The sequence below is a fragment of the Centruroides vittatus genome, unplaced genomic scaffold (assembly GCF_030686945.1).
Source record: "Centruroides vittatus isolate TY-2023 unplaced genomic scaffold, ASM3068694v2 scaffold_3315, whole genome shotgun sequence".
Classification (NCBI taxonomy): domain Eukaryota; kingdom Metazoa; phylum Arthropoda; class Arachnida; order Scorpiones; family Buthidae; genus Centruroides; species Centruroides vittatus.
The window spans coordinates 1448795-1473403 of record NW_027122703.1 but is presented as its reverse complement, the minus strand read 5'-3'; the positions used below and the strand labels follow the sequence as shown (position 1 = coordinate 1473403).

The 24609-nt window shown below is 31.2% G+C and overlaps 2 protein-coding genes and 1 long non-coding RNA gene across 4 annotated transcripts; 2 read left to right on the top strand and 1 right to left on the bottom strand.

Annotated features, from left to right (window-relative positions):
* Nucleotides 1–896: 896 nt before the first annotated feature.
* On the top strand, nucleotides 897–7957 carry LOC136988550 (serine/threonine-protein phosphatase with EF-hands pef-1-like). Of its 2 annotated transcripts, none has more exons than XM_067286425.1 (15): nucleotides 897–1096; nucleotides 2543–2670; nucleotides 2788–2878; nucleotides 2998–3164; nucleotides 3456–3617; nucleotides 3689–3855; nucleotides 4778–4814; nucleotides 4889–5038; nucleotides 6254–6322; nucleotides 6411–6596; nucleotides 6671–6816; nucleotides 6944–7050; nucleotides 7305–7462; nucleotides 7534–7618; nucleotides 7703–7957. In XM_067286425.1, exons 1-15 carry the CDS (start codon nucleotides 1018–1020, stop codon nucleotides 7891–7893), a joined length of 1923 nt encoding a protein of 640 aa, XP_067142526.1. In that variant the 5' UTR covers nucleotides 897–1017; the 3' UTR covers nucleotides 7894–7957. The 2 variants fall into 2 exon arrangements, with proteins under 2 accessions (XP_067142526.1, XP_067142527.1); XM_067286426.1 differs by having other exon boundaries at nucleotides 6944–7054; nucleotides 7309–7462.
* Nucleotides 7958–9618: 1661 nt separating this feature from the next.
* On the top strand, nucleotides 9619–18990 carry LOC136988583 (uncharacterized). Its single transcript, XR_010882783.1, has 3 exons — nucleotides 9619–9653; nucleotides 9992–10125; nucleotides 18730–18990. It is a non-coding gene; the product is annotated as an uncharacterized lncRNA (long non-coding RNA).
* On the bottom strand, nucleotides 12874–22556 carry LOC136988542 (toll-like receptor 13). The gene is made up of 2 exons (XM_067286414.1): nucleotides 22404–22556; nucleotides 12874–15441 (listed from the first exon to the last, which is right to left on the bottom strand). Exon 2 carries the CDS (start codon nucleotides 15427–15429, stop codon nucleotides 12904–12906), a length of 2526 nt encoding a protein of 841 aa, XP_067142515.1. The 5' UTR covers nucleotides 15430–15441; nucleotides 22404–22556; the 3' UTR covers nucleotides 12874–12903.
* Between the last annotated feature and the right edge of the window lie 2053 nt (nucleotides 22557–24609).

Below are 24609 nucleotides of genomic sequence, written 5' to 3'. Positions count from 1 at the left end.
TACTTCAATGATTTATAACGTGAAAGAGATAGGCAAAAATACATGGAGAAATTTAAAATTCGTGTGAAGAATGGTGATGAGCATATAGGCATCTTGTGCAGGGATCTTGGGCTGTTATATGTGTTTCATTTTTACAGGAAACAAAATACATATTGTTTCAGTGTATTGTATTGCATTGCATACAGATTAATATCAAATTTTTAGAGAAGAATACAAACAAACCAAATAAAATAAAAAACTGCATAAAAATCTGCTGAAATAATACACTTTCGGAACCAAAATAGAAGGAATTAACAGAAGTAGGATCTGTGGAGAATAGTTTATTAGTTAAAAATATTTATCATATTAAATAAATAATTTACCTAATGACAATTAAATCACGTTTAACCTAATGACACCTGTTATAAACTATAGAAATAATTCGAAAATCTTGTTTACGTTCTCATACAACATAAACAACATTGCTCTATTATAACGATTCTTACGTTTAATGACCGAAAGTCACGATATTCTCGTTTACAATCGATAAATATAACCCATTTTTATCATTTTCTTATGAATCGTCTTGTTATATATATACATAATTGCTTTTTAAACTCAATACATTCGTAATTTAAAAAAAAAAATTATTTTATTAAGTTAAAATAGTGAGCAACAGATGGCGCCAATTTTTTTCTACATTTATACAATTATTTTATTATGTTATATTATAATGTAATTATATTTATATATTAATCTTTCCTTGTATTATTGTTATTATTAGGATTAATAGAAACAAAACTTTTTGAAAAAAAAATGAAAAGAAAACTTTCGTCGATCAGTGATGTCACTCGATGACTACGAAATCGCGTGCAATGACGAAACACCACGTGACTATTGTCGGACGAATTATTTGCCGATAGTATGGCCGATGGGAAAAGTTCAAATTGTATTCTCTTGAGAAATATTCTTTCTCACTGTTTAAATGATGATCATCGATGATTCGTTTCGTTTAAATTGTTATCTTCCTCGAAAGGAATGGGTTGTGCCAGTTCCATTCTAGGTAAAAAAGATAGTAAAAGGAACAGAAAGAGGGCTATGAGTACTACTGAAAGAGGTAAAAAAATTATTTTCAGTTATATTTAATATATACTTTAATAACTACAACAGTTTAATGTGTCAAAGGGGAGCCAGAGTTGCGATCGACCCCTTTTATATGGTAGGCTCTTCTTCCCCCACTAAACAATAATAAGTAATACATTAATTTTTTTAAGGATGAAGCGATGACCTTTGTAACGTGTGACCCCTAAACTATACATTTGTTTAGTTTATACGCCTTAGTGGATCGCGTTAAGAAGGGTGCCTCCAACCCCCCACAAATATACCCCGGCCATTTTTTTATGTGTTTAATGTATTAAACACATAATATCTGTGTTAAACACACTACAATAAACAATTGTAATCTGTCCATTTTATAAAATTTTCTTAGAAATATATAGTATAATAGCACTACGAAATCGATTATTGGGTGTGGATTAGAAAAACTTTTCAACACTTAGAATTTTTAGATGGTTATTAAATATTTATTCTCCATCATTCTCGAAATAAGAAAGTTTCATTATCAGTAAAAATGTCTAAATCACTTCTTTTAATTAGGCTAATACATTATATTTTCTTTCATTCGATATATAGGATTTCAGTAAGATTTAAATTCCTCCTGTTATAGCTTACAATAACCTCAAACTAACCGAAAGAAAGTCATATGCGTGAGTGAAAACTTTAACCTATCCTAATTTCTTTCGTGATCTTAATCGTTTTTTACTATAATATTTCTTTCTTTAACGAGTTTCCATCAGCTTATATAGTTTTAACCATGCATCGAGGCCTTAAGATGAGGCCTCGTCTTCTTAAGGTCTCATTTCACTAATACTTTTGTTTTATATCTGTATGCGTATAATGCCTCTAAAGAAATTGGGCCAGGAAAGGACCCGAAACGTTCCCAATTTTGTATATTATTTACTAGAAAATAAATCGTTTATTATTGATAGATTCGAATATATTTTTATGCATTTATCCTTAAATATAGAGAGTTAGGTTTATATATAGTTAAAATACCAGCAATTTAAATAGAATTCGTTGCTAAATGAATAATGAAGTGTTCAGTTAATTGTTAAAATATCATAAAGCATTTAAGATAATTAAGATATTCAAAATTAATTAATTATTACGATATGAAAGAACACTTTAAGTAATGTTTTCGCCGGACAGATATAATTACTGATGGATTTCTCCGATAAAAGAAGTGATGATGAATGATCCGTAATAATATAATTGGATTATATTTTAAAAGTATCGAAACCTAAAAAAAAAATATGTATATTATACAATTAAGTTATTTTTTGTTATTTTAATTATATAAAACATTCTTTATAGTTGAACACCGGAAAAAGATAGAAGAAAAATGACTACCGATTATAAATGTTTTCTATAGAAAGCGTATATAAATATAGAAATCTCTATAGAAATCAGCTTATAGTTATAGTAAAATACAATTTTTTTATAGTGTTTAATGCAGCTGTTTTGATACAAAAGTGGTACAGAAGATATTTGGCCTTACAAGAAGTCAGAAGACGTTGTTCTTGGAGTATTTTTCAATCGCTGGAATACGCGGGCGAACAAGACCAAACGAAAGTAAACGAACTTAAACAATGGTTTATAAGTCTAAAATTAATTTTATTTTCTTCGAATAGTATTTCTGTGAAGCGTTTATTACTTTTAAACGACTAAGAGCTCGCATTGTTTCTATAGGTTTACAATTTCTTCAATGATTTGTTATCGTGTATGACAAGTTTCTCGTCCGCCAATGGCTACACTATTTTCTCTCTGCCGCCAACAAAAGGTGAGAGACACACCCGAAAATGACGTTGTACGAGGGCGTGGACGGATCAGTATAAAAAACATTTTTTTCTCTCTCTCTCTCTCTTTATTTTTAAAATTGATTTTCTTCAATGTCTGTAGATATGCCAAAAGCTTGGCCTAAAGTTGAAGGCGAAGACGTTGATTTACTTCGCAGAACGAATTTGGATTTGGTTAAGATTGAAAATACATACGAAGGACCGCATCTAAAACAACCATTAACAGCCGAAGATATAGTACAATTAATAGATACCTTCAAGAGAAAAAAAGTAAAATTTTGCATTATTATTAATGGAAAATTATTGGTTAATGTAACCCTTGGTTCCAAGATGGCGGCTCGTCTCTGATTCCAGCAAGGAAACAGTGGGACGCACGTTCTAACCTAACCTAATCTATTTTAATAATTTGGTTGCTAATAATTATGGTAATTTATTAGAATAGGTTAGGTTAAGGTTAGAACGTGCGTCCCACTGTTTCCTTGCTGGAATCAGAGACGAACCGCCATCTTGGCACCAAGGGTTACCTTAACCAAATTATTTATTATTTATTTTTTTAAATAGACTCTTCACGCGAAATATGTCTTGTTTATTTTTCACGGAGCGAGGAAGATTCTTCGACAAAAGCCAAACATTAACTTCGTGTCAACAGCCTTCGCGCGACAAATTACCATTTGCGGTGATTTGCATGGCAAAATGGAAGATCTTTTCACCATATTTTATAAAGTATAAGTTTATTTATATAGTGGGCTATCCACATATTTATTTATAGTTCTGATTTTCATAATTTATTATAGAACGGTCTTCCAGCACCCGATAACCCATACATATTTAATGGAGATTATGTAGATCGAGGAGAAAATTCTATCGAAGTTTTAATCATTCTGTTATGCTGTCTTCTCGTTTGGCCAACGTCTGTTTTTCTAAATCGCGGAAATCACGAAGATTTCAGTTTGAATTTAAGGTAGATTTATTTATTTATTTATTTACTGCAATAAAACCTGTTTAAAACGGAATAATCCGCAGGGTTATTCTAGAAGGAAAGTATGGCAATGGGTCAAACACAAATTCCTTCCCCAAGATTTTTACATTTTTTGAACTCGGAGGTCCTCGAAACGTCGAGAAATTCAAAAGATTTCGGGAGTTTTTCTGTATGTATGGATGTTAGTGTGTGTGGCAGTAGCGTAGCGAGGGGGGTGCAAGGGCGGTGTATCATGCACCGGGCGCCACTCTCAGAGGGGCCCCCAAATGGTCTCCAAGACAAACTATATGTGTTTCTGGAGGGGAAGAGGGGCGCCAATAAAGTGTCGAGTGCCAGTTATGCCCCGGGCGCCAGTTATGTTCGCTACGCCACTGTGGGTGTGGCACCTTCTGTGAAGCTTAATAACTCCTGTGCTTTTTGTTTAAAATTTCCGGAATTTTTCAGAGAGATTCGTTTATTAGGGGAATTGATGCTATTAAATTTTGGTGGTTAAAGGTCGAGGGAGTGGAGAGATAAAGCGGATCATGTGTCGTATCTCCAGTATGGTTGAACTTAATGACGATTTTACTCGTTATTAACATTTGCAATTATTTTTTATAAAACCCATGCTTATTCTCAAAATTAACCTTTTTGCTATTTTATAATAATAAATTAAAATATAAAAAGTTTTTAATAATAAAATAGTATAACGGATGGTGCCACACACGCGGTTTTAAATGTTGCCGGGAAAGTTAAGTAACTCGTTGCTGGAATCTTTTTTAAAAATAGATTCCGAGATTTATTTTCCGTTTACGCAGGTTTTCGTTTTGTAGACGGTCCGTTTTAGACAGGATTTACATACAGTACAGCATTCTTTTTAAATTACTTTTCCGTAAATATCTATAGTAAAATTCTGCTTTTCTAGGTATGGATTCATCAAAGAAGTAATGGTAAAATACACGGTGAGTAATCGATCTATAACTGGTTCATTTAAGAATCATTAACAGTATATTAATTATTTGAATAACGACTTCAGAAACACGCTGCAAAAATTCTTCACTTGGTGGAAGATATTTATGGATGGCTCCCCTTGGCTTCTATAATTGATAATAAGATTTTTGTGGTTCACGGAGGAGTGACTAACGATATCGAAATCAATAATATTGCATTCTTGAATAGGCATCAAGTAAGTTAGCATATATATATTTAAACTTAATTAATTAAAAGTTTATTTCATATTTAAATAACGTTTAGCGTTGAAAATGTATGCAATTTAATCTGATTTAAATATGGAAAACCTCAAAACAATGTGGGCTTTCATACGATTTTGCAATAACAATTCCAGTAACTCCGTATCGAATTTCGCAAAATCTGTTTCCATCTACATTTACAGATTTCATTTAATATTAAAAGAAACTAAAATAGCATAACTTTATACATTATGAATCGAATAGAGTTAAAAAAGAAACTAATTGAATTCTTATTGACAGATCTATACGTCATTATATTTCGAACAGAAATGAATGAATGATAAATTATATTTTTATCGTAATATTATTCATTATTTATTTGTTCACAGATTTAAAGTTCAGGATAATATTCTTCTTAAGTTTTAATATTTTCTAATAATGATTTATTACGTGCAATTAATTACATACTATAATTTTATATACTTCTATACTTAAACAGGAAATAAACTTTTCGGTTAATGTAACCCTTGGTGCCAAGATGGCGCTCGTCTCTGATTCCAGCAAGGAAACAGTGGGACGCACGTTCTAACCTAACCTAACCTATTCTAATAATTATTGTAATTTATTAGAATAGGTTAAGTTAGAACGTGCGTCCCACTGTTTCCTTGCTGGAATCAGAGACGAGCCGCCATCTTGGCACCAAGGGTTACATTAACCAACTTTTCATATTCTGAAAATGGATCGACTTTAAAGAACTAAACATAAGTGCATTGACACTTAAATATAAAATCATACATTTGAATTTTAACCCTCTATGGAGAGAAATTTCTATACTGTACTTAACTATATGATAATTTACCGTATCTGATTAAGCGATATTGATGTTTTAATTATACTCATCTACGATCCTCTGTTATCGGAAGAGATAAGTTAATGTACTTTCCTGTTATAAAACTGTATCAATATATCGAACAAAATATATTCTGCCTTGAGTTTTAATATATATAAAAAAAAGAAAATGATCCTTTCATTTTTTACACATCTTCAGTAACAGTTGAAGGTCAAGAATGGATAATGATTTTCCCTTCGTTTTATATCCTATCGATTAATATGTAGCTACAATTCAAAGAGAAATTTCAATCAATTGTTGTAGTTTACGTATTAAAACCCAAAATTTACAATATTTTAATTGAATATTTTCCCGATATTAGTACCTGACTGTCATGAGACCGTTTATTGATGACGGACAGTTGATGTATGATGCGGATGAATGGAAACAGGTAGTTGGAATATTTATCGCAAAGTAATTAATAGTTGCTATAATATATAACTCGAAATACTATTTTCCAGAAATTCTTTTAATTTTAGGTAGTAGATCTTTTATGGAGTGATCCCAGTTCGCAGTTCGGTTGCCGACCGAACATTTTGAGAGGTGGCGGGAGTTATTTCGGTCCCGATGTGACGAAATCTTTCTTGGAACGTCATCACTTAGATATGATTGTGAGATCTCACGAATGTAAAGCAGATGGTTACGAATTTACTCACGATGGAAAGGTGTGTTTTTTTCCTAATATTATGAAATATTTATGAGTATTTTTTCGAATGTATAATGAATATCTCGATGGCAGGTTCTAACGATATTTTCTGCTTCGAATTATTATGAAATTGGTAGCAATAGAGGCGCTTATGTAAAATTTGTTGGTCCTACTTTACATCCGCATATAGTTATGTATATTGGAAACGAATCGACTTACAATCTTACCATTAGACAAAGGTACGTACTGTACATAGAACGTTAAAAAGGGTACGAATTAAAGGAAAAAAATGAGTTAAGATAATGTTAAGCTGTATTCGAATAAAATTATTAAGACAGAAAGGTAATTAGTTTTATTAATATTAAGGAACGGATATATCGAACAATCTGCTGTAAGAGAGTTAAAAAGAAAACTTATGCAATTTTCAAGTCAGTTATTAGAGCAATTTAGAAAATGTGATGTCGAAAAAACAGGCAAGTGCAATTATTACAAGTAAATGAATTTTCTTTTATTTCTTCAAACAAAAATTTCAAAATTTTGTAATTTATACTGACGTGAAATTACATTCGACAATTTTACCTAACAACCATCAAAATCGATTAAGATATTGCGAAGACGATAAGGATAACGTTTCAATCAATATTCCAATTTTTACCAAAATGTCAATTTATTTTCTCTTCTTTTTTTTAATATTAGAATGTAATAAACTGTACTTATATACATTTAGGTAGCATTTCAATTACTGATTGGTGCCTTATCATGGAATCAGTAACGGGACTTAATCTTCCATGGCATCTCCTGTCTTCTAGAATAGTTGTAACCGAAGCTGATTCAAATACCGTCCAATATCATACAACTTTAGAGGATAATACATCTATTCAGCAAGTAAATAATTTCGATTTGTGTATTTCTATTGTTTTATTATAATATTTTAAAATATAATTTCCGGTTTTCAGAATCTTCCTTCATTATTAGAAACTTTATATCGAAACAACGAAGCTCTCCAGAATGTATTTAGTATGATTGACAAGGACGGATCAGGTATTACACGAACGATTCCCTTCGAAAAAGGCCATAAAAATACGCTTATATTATTTAATATAAATTTATTATAATTTTTGAAAGGATCTATATCAATGAAAGAATTCGAAGAAGCCTGCATTCAGATAGAAAAGAAAATGGGCCGACATTTTAAAGAAGAAGATATTCGAGATTTAGCTATGTCCATTGATCTGAATAAAGATGGTTCTATCGATTTGAATGAATTTTTGGAGGCTTTCCGATTGGCAGAATCTCAACAATGTCATTTGCCTTAATATCTTTCTGGCTTCTTTCTAGATGTACAACATCCTTAAATAAATAATATTTGGCAAAATACAATCATCATTAAATTATCATTCCATCATATCAAACACAACATTCAGTAAGCTGCTGATAAATAATTTCCTTGAAAAATTATATATTATGTAATAGAAATTTATTTATTTTTCATTAATATATAATATAAACGTCCGATTCTCTTTCCAGTTTCTTAGAAAATCTCCTGTATAGTTGAATAATCGAGAATTGTAAATAATATATGGTACTTACGTTCCGTGTTTTTTTAAAGTATAATAAGAAAATTCTATATATAGTATTAAATAAAACACTACTTAAAATAGCGATATCAACGACTACTTAGTAATCCTACGAAATAATGATTCTCTTGTTACTGAATTTTCTGTACTTCTCAAGCACCTGCTCTCGCTTATATTTTTCAAATCATTTTAAAAATGGATTGAATATTCTAAAAATATAGTGCCTTTAGTCTTTTAAATGTAATTTCTTCTCCTATTAATTCTTACCATAATATATTTGATAAGATATAGCAAACTTTTACTACTATAGGGTTCTTCTTTAACTTTTCTCAAATTAAAATGTAACTATTCATTCAAATAGTCTATCGTGCAGGTTTTTGTATTATTGAAATCAACTCATTTTACTTCTCTAACAAATAAAATATTATGAAGAATAAAGTCAATTTGACAAGTAACATTATATATGATTATTGTCAAAAAGTTTCTACTAGAAAACTTAAAAAATTAACAATTTATGAGCCATTTTATGTGTCATAAACTCTGTACAAGCTTGTATTTTATTATCTAAACTTTTCGCAGTTTCATAGGAAATGAAAAAATTACATACATTACAAAGAAGTAATTAAATAAATATTACTATATCTATTAATAAAAGCTCTAATTTAATAACATCCATTTTGGTATTTTTTAATATTAAATAATACTTTTAAGTAGATGATGCAAAAATCATATTTATTAAATTTTTTAAAAATAAAATTATAATTGTAATAAGAAAATAAATTTTATTAGGACATTTGTAAATAGTAATTTAACTCGGTGAATATACGTGTTTTTAATTTAAAAACATTTCATTGTATAAATAAAGATTTATAAAAGTATATTAAACTCTCATACTATAATTGTATTCAATCAATTGTTGAATGTGTGTTTTTAAAATTTATATAATAAATGAGCTATTAAGATAACGTAAAAATGTAAATATACTTTATCTTTTAATTCATTTAATATATAAATATTGGAATAATAACTTGTTACTTAATGGGAAAAGCATATTGAAGTTGTATTGATTTTCATTGAATGCTGTTTTAAGGTAAAATAAAAGCTAAGTTAATTATTCCATTCAGATGAATATTAAGTACATTTTTAAAATAAGTATTTTAATACCACATTTTTTACAATACTAGATGAAGTATTGAAATCTTTCCAATTTTATTAATAATAGATATAAAATTTAATCTATTAAATTCCGTTTAATTATTTAAAACAATTAAGAAAAAGTTCGTTGTTATAATAAAAAACAGACTCGTTATACAGAGTAAACTTTGTTTTATTTTATTTTAAAAAATGAAATTTTATTTTCAACAAATATTTTACAAATTTGTCGACAGATGGTGCTAAATTAAAATGCGCCATTTAATTCTTTCTTTGCGCACTGAGTAGTGTTGCTACGTGTTAACAATTATGAAGTAGGACATAGCTTAAAATACTACGGTTTTTATGTAAGTATATAAAATTTAGGATTTCGTCATTTGGAACAATGGACGTGGGTGGCTTCTGCCTCTTATCTATAACTCTGAACGAAGGACTCCGTCTCGCCTGATGGCACTTCGAAGTTCCAGAGACTGTTTTTTAATCATCGGCAGTTGGCACCCAATAATCACTAAAGATGTCTGAACTTTAAAGTTTTATCCAAAAGTGATTGAGCTGAGGTACTGACAAGCTCGTAAGCTGTCGGCCATCTTTACCTTTTCGTTCTCTGCGTCCAACCTTCATATATATATATAACCCTTTGCGTAATCGACAAAGAACAGAGTAGGCTAATGTTTATGCTTTACAGGATGCGGGACGCCTCTCCTTCCCAACAAATAAAGGAACTCTCCTGGCGTTTGACCGATTGGTCTATGGATCTCCCGAACTATCATATCAATTCCTTTTACCTCTTGAGCATTACTCTTCTGTTTGCAGGCCAAGGTAAGCTAACACACCACACTATCCCTATAAGCCTTACTTACATTAGCCTTTACGTATTTTCGTGCGGTTTCCTAAGGACGAGCAGCGTTATTTAGGGGTATGGAAGGGTGAGTCACCCCTCCAACATGATTTCAGTCAATGAATATTTAAATGATACAGCCGTGAACCATTATGGTTCGGTCAGTCAGTCGGAAAATTTAGTTATATTTAAAAAAAAATTTTCTTTGCAATATAAAAATTAATTATATTTTAAACATAATAGATGTCTACTTTTTCGAATAATCCTAAAGTATGAAATTATTTTTCGGATTTCCTCGTGTAAACACCGAGATTCAAATAAACCCCGGGAAATAAAAGTGCTATTAGAAATAAACCCCGGGTTTAAAAGCATGGGAAACACGTTGAAACTGCACCGTATAAGGTAATGTATAAATAATTTAGAGTGAGAGGTAAGGAGTTTTCTACCTCTTCAAAACTCTATTTCTAAAATGGAAGTTACTAAAGAGGATTTCATTAGAAAGAAGACGGTTAAACAAAAAAGTATGTGACGTAAACTTTTATAACGTTTCATATTATTTTAATTTTTGTTTTTAATTGTTCTCTCATCTTTCTTGACTTCTTTTATGAATCATAGCATTCACTTGTTGGCTAATGTATGTCTGCTAAAGTGTTTGTGAATATGGCCGGCATATACATCTATCGTGGGTTTGACCAGGCCTGTAATTAAGACAACCGATATAAATCGACCACGAAAAATTCCTAAAATTTTCGATTTAAACTCGAATCCGAATCCAACCATAGCTTTCATCGTCTCGACCATCCGGTCCTATAGCATAATTCTTTGTCTCTTTCCAAATTTTAGTTATGTTATTCGATATTTGTAACTAAAAGCAATACCCACGTGATCAAAAGTATCGGAAATGGTTTGATAAAAAGCAAAATTTGAATTTATTCATCAAAATTTATTTCTTCTCTTCATAGTAATATCTCCCATTTCAATTCACTTATGCCAACGTTTATTGCAATCCTCAAAACATGCTGTGAAGTCGTTTTCGTGAAATCCTTCAGGACTCGCGGCGTAAATTTTGTTTTATATCATCGATCGACCACTAAGCAAAAAGTTTAGTCGAGGAAACGTGAAAAAATTCATAGGGTGCCAAACCAGACGGCCGGATGGCCGAGCGGTAAAGGTGGCAGCCTACCGCTCTGGGGGACCCGGGATCGAATCCGAACGGGTCGAATAATCCCCAGGAATTTTTCGGGGGGTGGTCCGTTCGGATATGTCGGGCCCCGTCCCTCACCACCCGGTCGCCCCATTGTGGGCCTGGCCGAACCCATAATGGGCCTACTAAAAGAGGCCCTCTTAGTGCCCACAGGGCGGAAAGAGTTAAAAAAAAAAAAAAGGGTTGCCAAACCAAGTGAATTACCGAGCTTCGGGAACAGTATTTATTGAACTTTTATCCAAAAATTTCCGAACAACAAAAGCATTGTAAACAGGGCATTGTCGTGGTGCAAAATCCATGAATTTTTTCGCCATAGATCGGGTCGCTTCCTACGAATTACTTCGCGCAAACGATTCGAAACGCTCTAATAATAATATTTGTTGACAATTTGGCCAGTCGGAAGGAAGTCGTGATGTACTGTACAACACCACTGCAATCAAAGAAAACAGTCAACACAACCTTGATTTTTGACTGACTGACGCGGTCTTATCGGTCTCTCTTCGTTTTTCGAGCGTCATTCACTTGACTGTTGAGCTATTTCAGTGTCAAAAGCGTAGATCCATGTTTCGCCACCCGCAATGATGCACCATAAGAACAATTCACCTCGAGAAGCATTTCTTCAGCCACTCAAACACGTTTCCGTTTTTTAAAAAAAAAAAAAAAAAAAAAAAAAAAAACATCAACCTTCTCGGAACGACTCGAGAAGAGACGTGCCGCAAACCAAAATGATCGAGCTTAACGAATTTCAAATGATACTGGAACATGTTCAATAATGTCCGTAATCGTTAAATGACGATCATCGAGCATCAAATCTCTGACATCGCCCATGTCAGAGATTTGGTGCCCAATGGTCGTAGTAATCAATTAAACAATACGTTGCAATCAGTTGATGATATGCCAGAGATTGGTTCATCATAGAAATGATCTCTGCCTTCCGCGAACATCTTGTACCACTCAAAAACCCTTGTTTTTGACAGGTTATCGTCGCCAAAGGCTTTTACAGCATTTTCAACTATTTTGTAGCAGTAATTCCGTTGCGAAAACAAAATAAAATTCATTTTGAAAAATAACCGGCACAAAAAATTCTTTACACACATAAACGTTTATTTGCAGACGAAAAACGACGACGGCACCTTCTTGCAAGCGTGTAGTTTAAATGAACCGTTCCCAAAAACTGGTTAACGTTACCTATGGTGCCAAAATGGCGGCTCGTCTCTGATTTCAGCAAACAGAAGAAAGGAAACAGTGGGGACGCACATTCTAACCTAACCTATTCTAATAATTTGGTTGGTAATAATTATGGTAATTTATTAGAATAGGTTAGGTTAGGTTAGAACGTGCGTCCCCACTGTTATCTTTCTTCTGTTTCCTTGAATCAGAGACGAGCCGCCATTTTGGCACCATAGGTAACATTATCCCCGAAACTTTTTGATCATAGTAGTAAATTATTTAATCTATTTTAAAATAATTTTTCGCAACATATTTCTGTTTTGATTAATCTTTACATAAGAAAGGATTACTATAGTACAGTTAAACGTTTCATTTTAATATACAGTCATGTCGTTAATATTCTATGCAAACGACTCCAAAATTCAGATCTTTTATCGGGATCTTCGGGCCAAATTAAGTACGTTCTCGTTTTCAGTAAATATTTTAAATTTTTACTCATGTAATCTCTATCAATGGGTCCAACTTGAATGAAGACCAAAGCATCCCGAGAGTGATGAAATAATTGATGTTGAGCAACGTGCAATTCGTACATACACCACTGACTTTTGACGAACGAATCCGTTAAAATGAGTAACACTTTTCGACTTTTATCGATGGAATCTAAAATGTTTTCGGTGATTAGTTTTCCTACTTCGAAATCCCGATCGTGTATGCAAAGACGAAAATTTGAATGGTGACTTTCTAAATTTGATATGAGTATTTGGGCCACCCAGGCCACGTCGACCGAATTATAAGATACGAAAGCATCGTATTCGTAATTTTCCACGTGAGAACTTGTCGAATATCTTCTGAGTGTGGAATGCAAATGAAAGCACATATATCTGAAGTACCATTTAAAACGAACGATCACAATAACAGAAATTATTAATAAGATCATTAAAATCGATACTCCAATAGCTATATTTATCATGCCGATGATATTTTCGGGTAAACAGTGTTCAAATTTTAAAATCATTAAGGATTGCCCATCAAAATCCTGAGACGAAGAACAGGCGTATATTGTCGGTTTAGATAAACTTTTATTTTCGTTATTTCGCAACCAAATTTGGAATTCGTGCACGCTACAGTGATGACAATCGTAAGGATTCTGGCTCAAATCGAAATGATGGATTCGCTTCAAATCATCGAACATTACTGGAGTAATTCGATCGATTTCGTTATTGCTTAAGATAAATGTATCGGGCAAAGTGGTGTTGTGAAAAATCGAATAATTCCAATAAATTACTTGGTTATTTTCTACGTCAAGAAGTTTCAAATTGGGCATATTTGAAAATATTCCGGGTCTTAAAATCGTTATTTTGTTACCCGAAATAAACAGTTTTTCAAGCGAAGGAGTTTGGATGAAAGGAAGAATCCTGGAACCAATGAAGAATTCATTATTTCTCATGTATAATACCTTTAAATTTCGTAGACCTCTTAACGTATTGTTTCCAAGGAAAAGAATTTTATTATAAGAAAGATCTAACAATTCTAAAGACGTCAAAGTGCTGAATGAATGATCGGATATAATTCCAATATCACAATTTGACATTATTAAAACACGTAAATTAACTAAATTGTGAAAAGCAAATCGATGTACAACTTTTATGTTATTATTTTTTAATAATAAACCACTTAATAGAGATAAATTAGCAAATGCATAATCATCAACGCGCAAACGAACTCCATAATTTATATTTTGATACTGCTTATTTAAATATAATAATCGAAGATTACTCAGAATGGATATTCCAGGAGGAATCTTTTCCAAGAGATTTGAAGATAAATCGAGAATTTCAACAGAGACGAGTCCTTCGAAGGCTCTCTCTTCGATATCCTTAATCTCGCAATTAATTAATCTTAAGCAGGTTAAATCAGGTAGAAAAGTAAAAGAATTATTCGGCAAAATTTGCCATCGATTGTGACTAAGATCCAAACTTCGTATAGAAGTATTTCTTAAAGCAGACATGGCGAGTTTAGGAAAACCTTTCACGCTTAGTAAGGCTCTCAAGTCCAGAATGCGTATTGAAGTCAGGTTGCTGGTAGCATTGAGGAGCGATTCTTCATCCAATTTATTCGCTGTAAGGTTTAACGTCTCTAGATTTTGAAGAAATCCGAAACTTCCTCTTTCTATATATAATAAATTACAGAATGATAAATCTAGATGTTTAACGGGCGAATTTTTCAATGCAATTAAGTTAGCCTTCGTGATTCGTCTTATATTATTATTTGACAAGATAAGAGTGGTGAGATTTCTGAGACTGCTGAATGCCGCCGGTACGAAATGCAAAGATATTATTCTATTTTCACTTAAATCGATGGTTCTAAGATTTGGGCAGGCCGAAAACGCTCGTTTCGTCAATGCCCTGATGTTATTATTACTAAAATTAAGAAACAATAATTGTTCTAATCCTTGGAAGAATTTTGAAGTAACGTACTGAATCGAATTATTCGTAAGCTCTAACGTAGTTAAAGTCGTTAAATTTTCGAAAATTGCAGTTCTTAATATTTGAACCGGACTGTTACTTATATGCAAATGGGTAATTGTTGTCGGAATGTTTTCCGCAATTCCAAAAACGTCCACGTTCTTGCATTTTAAAGCTGCATTCGTCTGTACGCAACCCGAGACGTCTTCGTCCTGTGTCTGGTTTACGTCAACGTAATAAGAGTCATCGAAGTGGCTCGGGTAGTTAAAATTTTTCAATTCCTGCTCCAGTAACTCAGAATAATTAGTAAAATATCTATCGGAAGGATGCAATGTGAGTCCTTCGAATAAAACCTCCGAAGTATTACTTTCTTTAGCATTCTCGGATGAACTCGTTAAACAAAAGAAAGGCAAACTTGCTATCAGTATTAAGATCAATTTCATCATTTTTTAAAATCCCTAGAATAAAAACAAATTAATGAGATTTAAGTATAAAATAATATACTGTATTTAAACATCATTTAATTTAGGATAATCTAAATGATTGAATATAAAAAAGTAATTATTAATTTTATTATAATTAGTATTAATTAATTAATAGATGTAAGAATCGAAACTGTATTAAACTTGTTTTGGTTAATGTTACCTATGGTTCCAAAATGGCGGCTCGTCTCTGATTCCAGCAACTAGAAGAAAGGAAACAGTGGGGACGCACGTTCTAACCTAACCTATTCTAATAATTTTTTCGGTAATAATTATGGTAATTTATTAGAATAGGTTAGGTTAGAACGTGCGTCCCCACTGTTTCCTTGCTGGAATCAGAGACGAGCCGCCATTTTGGAACCATAGGTAACATTAACCATTTTTTTCAAATTAATCTTGACGTTATACAATACTAACCTACATTTTTTTTTTATGTAAAATAACTTCAAAGTTCAATATAAAATTCGGATCAAGGCCTGAGATATAGCGTGCAGATTACTACTTGTTTTTGCAAATTATTTTTTTACTGCAAGTTAGCTACCTTATGCAATTTACACGTCCGAATGTGGTTAAAAATCATATATTTTCGAGGTCTTTTTTTTTAAATAGAATATATCAAAGAATAATTAATGTTATATATAAAACTAGTAGAGGTGCTTCTGGGTGACTAAGTAAACAAACCAATGACATTTCTTATGAAATAGACTAAGTCATTGGTTTGCTTGCTTAGCTGGCTAGCTGCTCACTACCCAGAAAGACTCATTATAACACTAAACGAGTATTTATAGCTATTTAAATAAATATTTTTCATTTAATTTAAGTAATACAGTATTAAGTGTACTTTGAGCTATATTAAACAGTGATATATTTAAAATTAACGATAGATTTAGTGTCGACATATCTAAGTAAGTGATGGGTTTATTAAGAGATTAGTTACTCTGATCTGTCATTTACTAAAGCTGTCGTTAATCATCTAAATATCCTTAATTCTATACCTGATAAGTTGACTTTCATACTTCAAGAAACCATAATTAATAGAAATATGTTTTTCTTTTGAGTTTTTCTTTCTTTTTTTCTCTTAAAACTTTTGTGTTATTTTATTTATTTATTTATTTATTCCACGTGGAAAGTGAGACATTTGGAATAATATTATAGATTTGGGTCCAAAAAAAAACGCATTAAAGTTGCGAGAAAATGAACAGCTTAATTCACTCTATCAAAAAGAATTGTCTTTATTAAACGAAACAATGGAAATTATAATTTAGTTTTCAAATAGTGTATACAAAAATGTTTTCTTGGAAGTTATATAAAAATATTCATACAGAAGAGCTTACCAGAATAAATATATAAAGACTAAATAACATGTACTGTATGTGAAGAGCAGTTTTAAGGTCCTGACTAATTTTCAAAGGCATTCTATAGATACAGATATAAACAGAAATATTAATGGTAAGCAATGAGATGAGGCCCTAGCTGTAGCTAGGGCCTCATCTCACTGTACCTAAGAAGACGAGGCCCTAGCTGTAACTAGATATGTCCTAACTAACTGTAACTATTTAGGTATCGAAAACCACCTGTCACCAAATTTCCATAGAAAGTCCCTCCTGGAGGCATCTCGCTCGTTGCGTTGCCTTATCGCATCCAACCAAGCAAACATCACAAAAATTCAGTTTAACGAAAAAGTAATCTATAAGTTATTTTTGTAATTAATAACTTAAAATGTAGCATATTTAACTTCTAAAATATAGAATTATATAAACCAAAATTATCTTTAAACTCGATATATTTATAACTGATTATTAGGTCAGGAAAAATAGCAATAGAACAAAGTCGTACAATAAATTCAAGCGAGGTTAAAACACTTCAAAGTAATAATATACGAATTCACCTTAACCCTTTTGTTTCAGGAATTAGGCCTTTATTACAAATTTCTTAATAAATAAATGAAAAAATAAACGATCAATGTAATAATATAAGAAACACAAAGGATAATTACGTTAGATTTTCCTTCCTATATATGGAATATATAATTAAAAGTAAGCATTTATATATTTTGGTAAATATTCTATTTAAGTTATTTCCCTAAAAGAATCCAAAATGTTGGTCTAAACGCAAAACACTGGTCTAAACGCAGTTTAGACCAGTGTTTTGCGTTTAAACCAGTGTTTCGCTGCTGCTGGTTATTGGTAGGCAAAAGTCTGCATGTAAGACGACAATGGACTACTAAACTATGGATTTTTCTCATTGATTTAAGCGGAAAATTTGATTTTCAAAATCACTATAAGTCATTTAAGACGTTGTCGATTGACTTTTCAACGTGAGGTACCAATTATTAGTTGTATGGCACGCCACAATTACGTCCATTGCTGCGGTTTAACCAATCGAACCAGTTTCTTCTCGTATTATTAGGTCAAACAAATTAAGAAATTAAAATGATATAAATTGACTGACACTTTTTGTATCGTTGAATATAATTTTTTCCAACGAACGGTAAATATCTGTTAAGAATGAAATACTGGGTAAGTTTTTATATTTGTATTGCCTAAATATTAATTACAAAATTAATAATTCTATAATCTTAAATATTAATATAATTATAAATAAAATAAATGTGTATTTTAGAGGGTAAGTGTGTCTGAAAAGGATCAAATTAAGCTTTTATTTGTAATGCTTTGTAAAATTTTGAAATTTGTACACGTTAACTGGAAGTGATTATTTCTTTCTGCATTGCATATTTGTTTGAAATACACATTATACCAGTGCATATTCAGAATCGGTTCCGTGTTTTATAGGGTCTAGGGCAAAATATTAATATAAATGGATCTTTAATGAAGAATGCGAGGTGCTATGTATCCATCGCACCCCCTTAAGCTGGCTCTTTGTATACTCCGTAGGGTCCAGAAATCCAACAGGTCCAAGCTACATACTCTTTTGAGATCTTCCAGTATATTCAAAAAACAAATATCTATATCTATATCTATATATATATATATAAGTAATAAAATTAGACACAAAATAAATGATTTTTGATACACAAGAAATAGGGAAATATAGTGAATAATTTGCAAATGTTTTTGAGGCCTACGTAAATGTGAGGCTCGAGCCAAAGGACCCAGTAATAGTTGGGGGTTTATTGTACAATACAATAGAAAGTGAATATATTCAACAATCTTAAAACTTAATCCCCGATTCAATTCATATACACTTGCCCAAAAACATCTTTATCTTAATTGTAAACTTGCGATTTACTTATTATTTTCACAGGTATTCGTTTTCATCACTCTGTTTCTGATAATGAAAGTTAAATCGCAAAGGCGACCGGATATTGGTTTAAATATTGGTGCAAACGTCGGTGCTAATTTTGGTTCTATCGCAGACATAGACTTCAATTCTCGCCTCGGCGTCAGGATAAATAGACCAGGTAATCGTGCTCGAAGTTCTCGAAATCGTCCATTAAGATTTGGTTTTGACACTAAATTTCTGCGACATTAGAAAATGTTTTAGACACTTGCAGCGCATTAAATTGTTAGATTTAAATCTGGAAAAGGACATAAGTATAATTTAATCTTAAATGTCAAGAAGTGAATTCACGAGTTTTAACTGAAAAATGTAATTTTGCATCTGAAATCAAAAAAGAAATGACTTTATAACGGATTTAATTTATTTTTTTGCCCTAGTTTATCATCCTCCCTTGTCGACATAATCCACGTGACAAAAGAATTCTCGATGTCATTGAGTCTATGGATATTATCACATTCGACAGTTATCATTAATTTATAATATCATCTAATCAAATATTTGTAGCAGAAGTCACAACAATAAAGAATTATTTATCAAGGTGTAAAAATTGAATTTACGAAAAATCATAGTAATTTGTTAATGCTTTGATAAAATATGTTTAAATAATAAAAAATAACGCGTCATTGCGTAAAGGAATCTGTATATGAGTTTCATGCTTTAAGTAATTAATAAATGATAATTTAGATAAATACATTTTATGCCCGCCGCGATAAACATTTTATAAACGCGATATAAATCTTTTCAGAACATTCAATAATTATTTATTTGATAGGTTAAGGCAACGCAATTCGCCAAGGGAAGTACCGTACTTCCTTGGCAGATCGCTTTCAGAGAACTTGCTATTGGAATTTCGAATAACTTTTTATAGGAAATTGGCCACTGTTAAATGTTAGACACGCGAAGAAATCCCGAAAAATTTCACCAAACTAGTCCATTGGATCATGCGTGAGCCAACTCAATTCACGGTTTTATACACTCGGCCACTGATGGGTCGGTCGCATTCAAGAATAACAGCCATTTATTTTTAAATAAAAAAAAGTTGTTATATAATTTATGTAAATATTTAAATTTCCTTCTTGTTTTGTCTGTTATTGTGCTACTTATAACTGAAATAAGTAAATTATATCTACAGTTATGTGTCTAGTTTACATATAATCCAGTCAATTGTTAGCTGATTTATTAATTAGGCCTTTGAAATTCTTTGAGTAAACCAAATTCACAATTCAGTTGCTAGGATAAAGACAATGGTTAAAGATAAACTCGCCCTAAATGTAAATCGCCTATCGATAAAAAAAAAAAAAAAAAAAATTATATCTTTAGTAAACGTGACACCAAACATTTAGTCAATCATATACTGTCGCAATTACTGATGCAATTTCCATATTGTTTCTTGCATAATTAAAAATTCACACACAATATGAAATCATTAACTTCTCATTTAATCAAATTACAGCAAATTTTTGTTTACTTTTTTAATTAATATTTTTTATGATATAATTAATATGTATTGTCCCGACCTTCTTTACTCGTGTTGATCGATCCAATTGCAGATCGAGTCCACTCTTAATGGTGACCGTATATGCATAATAATAATAATAATAATAAAAATATCCAGCAACGAGTTACTTAACGTTCCCGGCGACATTTAAATTGTGTTTGTGGCGCCATCTGTTATGATATTTTACTATTAAAACTTTTTATATTTTTAATTACTGTATTATAAAATGGCAATACAAAGAATGCGGCATTGACGGAAGTGGTAAAGCTGTATATTGAATGTTTTATTGTTCATAAAAATAAATTTGTGATGCAAAATATTGAAAAATTCATAATATATAACAACTAAACCTTTATTTTTTTACATACAAATGTAAAAATATTCTTAAAGATCATTATTAAATTCATTTACGATCTCAAATATTCCAGATCCAAGTATCACAGTCATATTTCTTGCATCCTATCGTATTCTATAACTAGAATGTTTAACGAATAGGTTAATGTTACCTTAGGTAGCCAAGATGGCGGCTCATCTCTGATTCCAGCAAGGAAACAGTGGGACGCACGTTCTAACCTAACCTAACCTATTCTAATAAATTACCATAACAATTAGCAACCAAATTATTAGAATAGATTAGGTTAGGTTAGAACGTGCGTCCCACTGTTTCCTTGCTGGAATCAGAAACGAGCCGCCATCTTGGCTACCTAAGGTAACATTAACCAACGAATATTATAAATTTTGAATGTAAATTACATTGAAAGTAGGCCAATATAAATAAAATGCCATTCGAACGATTAAAACTCTTATTTTCGTTTTTTTCAAAATGACTTTGGGTCATCTTTATTATTAAAAACTCGTGATATCACTTTTCTTCATTACTTCTTAACATGAAGAAAATGATTTAATAAAAGAAGCCAGAGTCGATACTTTCCTCCATATTTAAAAATTCTCTTTTTATAAGTAGAATATTTTGATAAAATTCAGTTTATAACGATATATTAAAACCAATAAACTATTTTTGGATATACTTTTCCATTAATAAAGACTATTTTAGTAATAATTGTATGGTAACAATCTGAATTTTATATTGAAAATAATAAAATATATTCAGCATATTAAGTAATTTTCAGCAAAAAAAGAAAAAAATATATATTTTTGCTCTTTGTATTAAACAAAGAACAAAAACATGTCTTCCTTCCTTTATTGCATAATAGCGAGGTTGAGGCCGAAGTTTTAAACGCGAAAACGTGTACGTCGGACGTTCGGCGCCGCTTTCCTGTAAGCCTACAAGTTTGACAATGGCGTTTGGAAAGTCAGTGGAATCATGCTCGACGTTCCAAACGCCATTGTCAAACTTCTAGGCTTACAGGAAAGCGGCGCCGAACGTCCGACGTACACGTTTTCGCGTTTAAAACTTCGGCCTCAACCTGGCTATTAAGTAATTAAGTAGATGTTACTTCTCATTACGGGCCTAAAAACGACTTAATTTTCAAGTAATTTTCTATAAAATTATTTTTTTTCTTCGTTTTTTTTTAAATTAAGGTAAACATATTTTCACTTATTATTATTATTTATTTATTTAACCCCTTTCTGAAAAGATGGGTTCTCCAGTAGGATTTACATTATCTAAAATTACTATTTCCCGTACAGATTAATAAATATACTTACTAAATCTATAATAATTATTTCTTATAAACAAATTAATTAATATTTTATTTAATCGTTAGATGGCAGCAGGTTGAGCAGATTATTGTTTATACGGGAATGACTAATGTACTGTACTTCAGCATTTCGATCAGAAAACTATTTAAATTTATATATTTTTCACAACTTCCTATAATTATTTGTAAGAAATTATCACTCTAAGTAATAAAAACAGATTTTCTTTTCATAAATTCGCTATCATTTGAAACTTTCTAGGAATTCGAACATATACAAAACACTCCCGTAAACTGATAAAGAACACGTAAATATACAGTAATATAGACAGAATAAAATACTTATTTTTTTAAAAAAAATATTAGTTTCGATTTAAATAGAGAGATGAGTGATTTATAAACAACTTTATAACGCAAACACGACCGTAGTTAATGGCAGATTTAATGAATCAAATTACAGTATTAATTAAAATATAACTCACCGCTAACCCATTGGTTACTCAGTAAACGTTTCACTTCTTAAACTTGTTTCGTCTTAACTTAAATCGAGTTTCATATCCGGTGCAGTAACGTTTCTACTGTATCTTCCTGATTGATATTCCATCACGTATTTTCGTAGAAGCGCGGCATAACTGTATCGCTATTGTAAGTAAAGGCTGCAGTTTCCGTCTAGCTGCTTTTATGCTTAATTTAAAATATTTCGTAATATTGATAACGTATCCAAAGTTTTATCTGTTCTATTTTCACTTTAAGAATATTCTAAATTTTATTACACGTATATTATCTGGATAAAAGTTAATAAAAACAGATATTAAATTGATTCAAGTATATGATGATAACTTCATTGGTAACTAAATAATTATACTGTTATTTTTAACACAAATGTTTTTTTGTGCTAAACTATTTTCTGTTATTAATTATAACAGATGTTGGGAATAAAATTTCAACGTGTAATTCTATATCAACTTGTGCAGAAATTTCCCAATTCCTGGGTCGATGCAACAGTAGAAAATAATATTGTTTATTTGTGTTCTGTACTTATGTACGAACGTTTTTATACTTAACACGTAAACAGCGCAGAAATTTGAATAATATTTAATGAATTTTAAATGACACGTCAAATAATAACTTATGAATCTTTCGAGTCGAAGTGTATTTGGCTTAAACTTGTATATTGAGAGTTATCAAAACCAAATTATATTAAAAAAAAAAAAGACATGTCCGGGGAAAAGAGGACATAAATTAACTAATTTTAACGCTTTACAAATGTAATATAAATTTGTAAAATTTAAATAACTACATTACTTTATCCATAAAATGAAAGATAAATATTAATTAATATCATTCTGGCAATTAAAGTAAGTTTCATTCACCGAAATTTTGATATTTTTAGGAGTTTTTATAGTCAATTAAGCGTCAACATACCACTTTTGAACCCGGTAGCCATTGGCATAGCCAGGGTTTCATTATTGGCGGGGCCTAGTAGAGGCTGTAATTTTCTGGGAGGGGCACCAGGTTAACTGGGGGGGGGTGTGCCCACCCATGTCCCTTCCTGGCTATGCCCATGCCGGTAGCAAATCCTAGCTAGCGAATATTGGGATTGAACCCAAGGAATTTTCTACATAGATTATGTAGAAAATTAACTACATATATATATATATATATATATTTTATTTCTTATAAAATTATATGGTAAGCTATATAAGAAAAGAGGCCATATCACAAAGGTCTCTTTCCGGTGTGTCTTGCTGGGCTTTACACATTTAGGAGGTTCTCAAAAATATTTGTTGTAAACCATTTATCCGATTGTATTTCTTGCTTATTAAGAAAAAAAACTTTATTATTTAAAAATATTATACAATTTTAAATTTTTGTTTTTTAATATACGGTGGCATTAAAACAGTAAGTGATAAAGCGTAAAGAACTATCATTGTGTAAATACCATTCTTTGCGTATTCTAGTTTTATTAATTATTTAAAGATGCCAGCTCTTCAAATATTTACTTTTACTTTCAATTGATAAAAGGGAAGCAAGAATAATTTCGACATTTTTCGCTCGAATTTTAATATGTCGTAACATTAAGTAAGGTCACAGAGTGGAAATTCCATTTCGTAACTTTCATATTATAAATTTTTAAATGGAGGAATTTAACATGAAAATAATAACAACAATACTTCATTATATCCAATTTTAGCGTATCGTAATATAAATTTTTAAGTTCTTGTGCTCTTGGTAAAACGCACCTGAATTTTTCTTTGAGGTTCCCTTACACTTCTAATTAATGTTTCTCAAAAAAAAAAAAAAAAAAAAAACAAGTATAAAATTTATAAATTCTGAAAACTCTAAAATTCAATTAATTAAACTCTATATATTGTCTGAAATTAAATAATAAAAATAATTTATTTCTACACAATTACATTCTGAAAACTACTTTTCCATTGTAATGTACAGTACTAGATAGTGTTGGTTATTCCCACTTCGAAAGGTCCCTCCCTAATCGAGGATCTGGGGATACAAGTTCGAATTCAACTCAGCTTTTCGTGGATAGGTCGTTTTGCAATGTTAGAGCCGGTCCTTCATCACCCAGCTCCCCCTTGTATACTTGGCTGGATCCATAAGAAATAGGCCTTCATAGTGCCTGCAGGCAGGAATTAAAAATTGAAAAGGTATATATCATAATTATGTAAT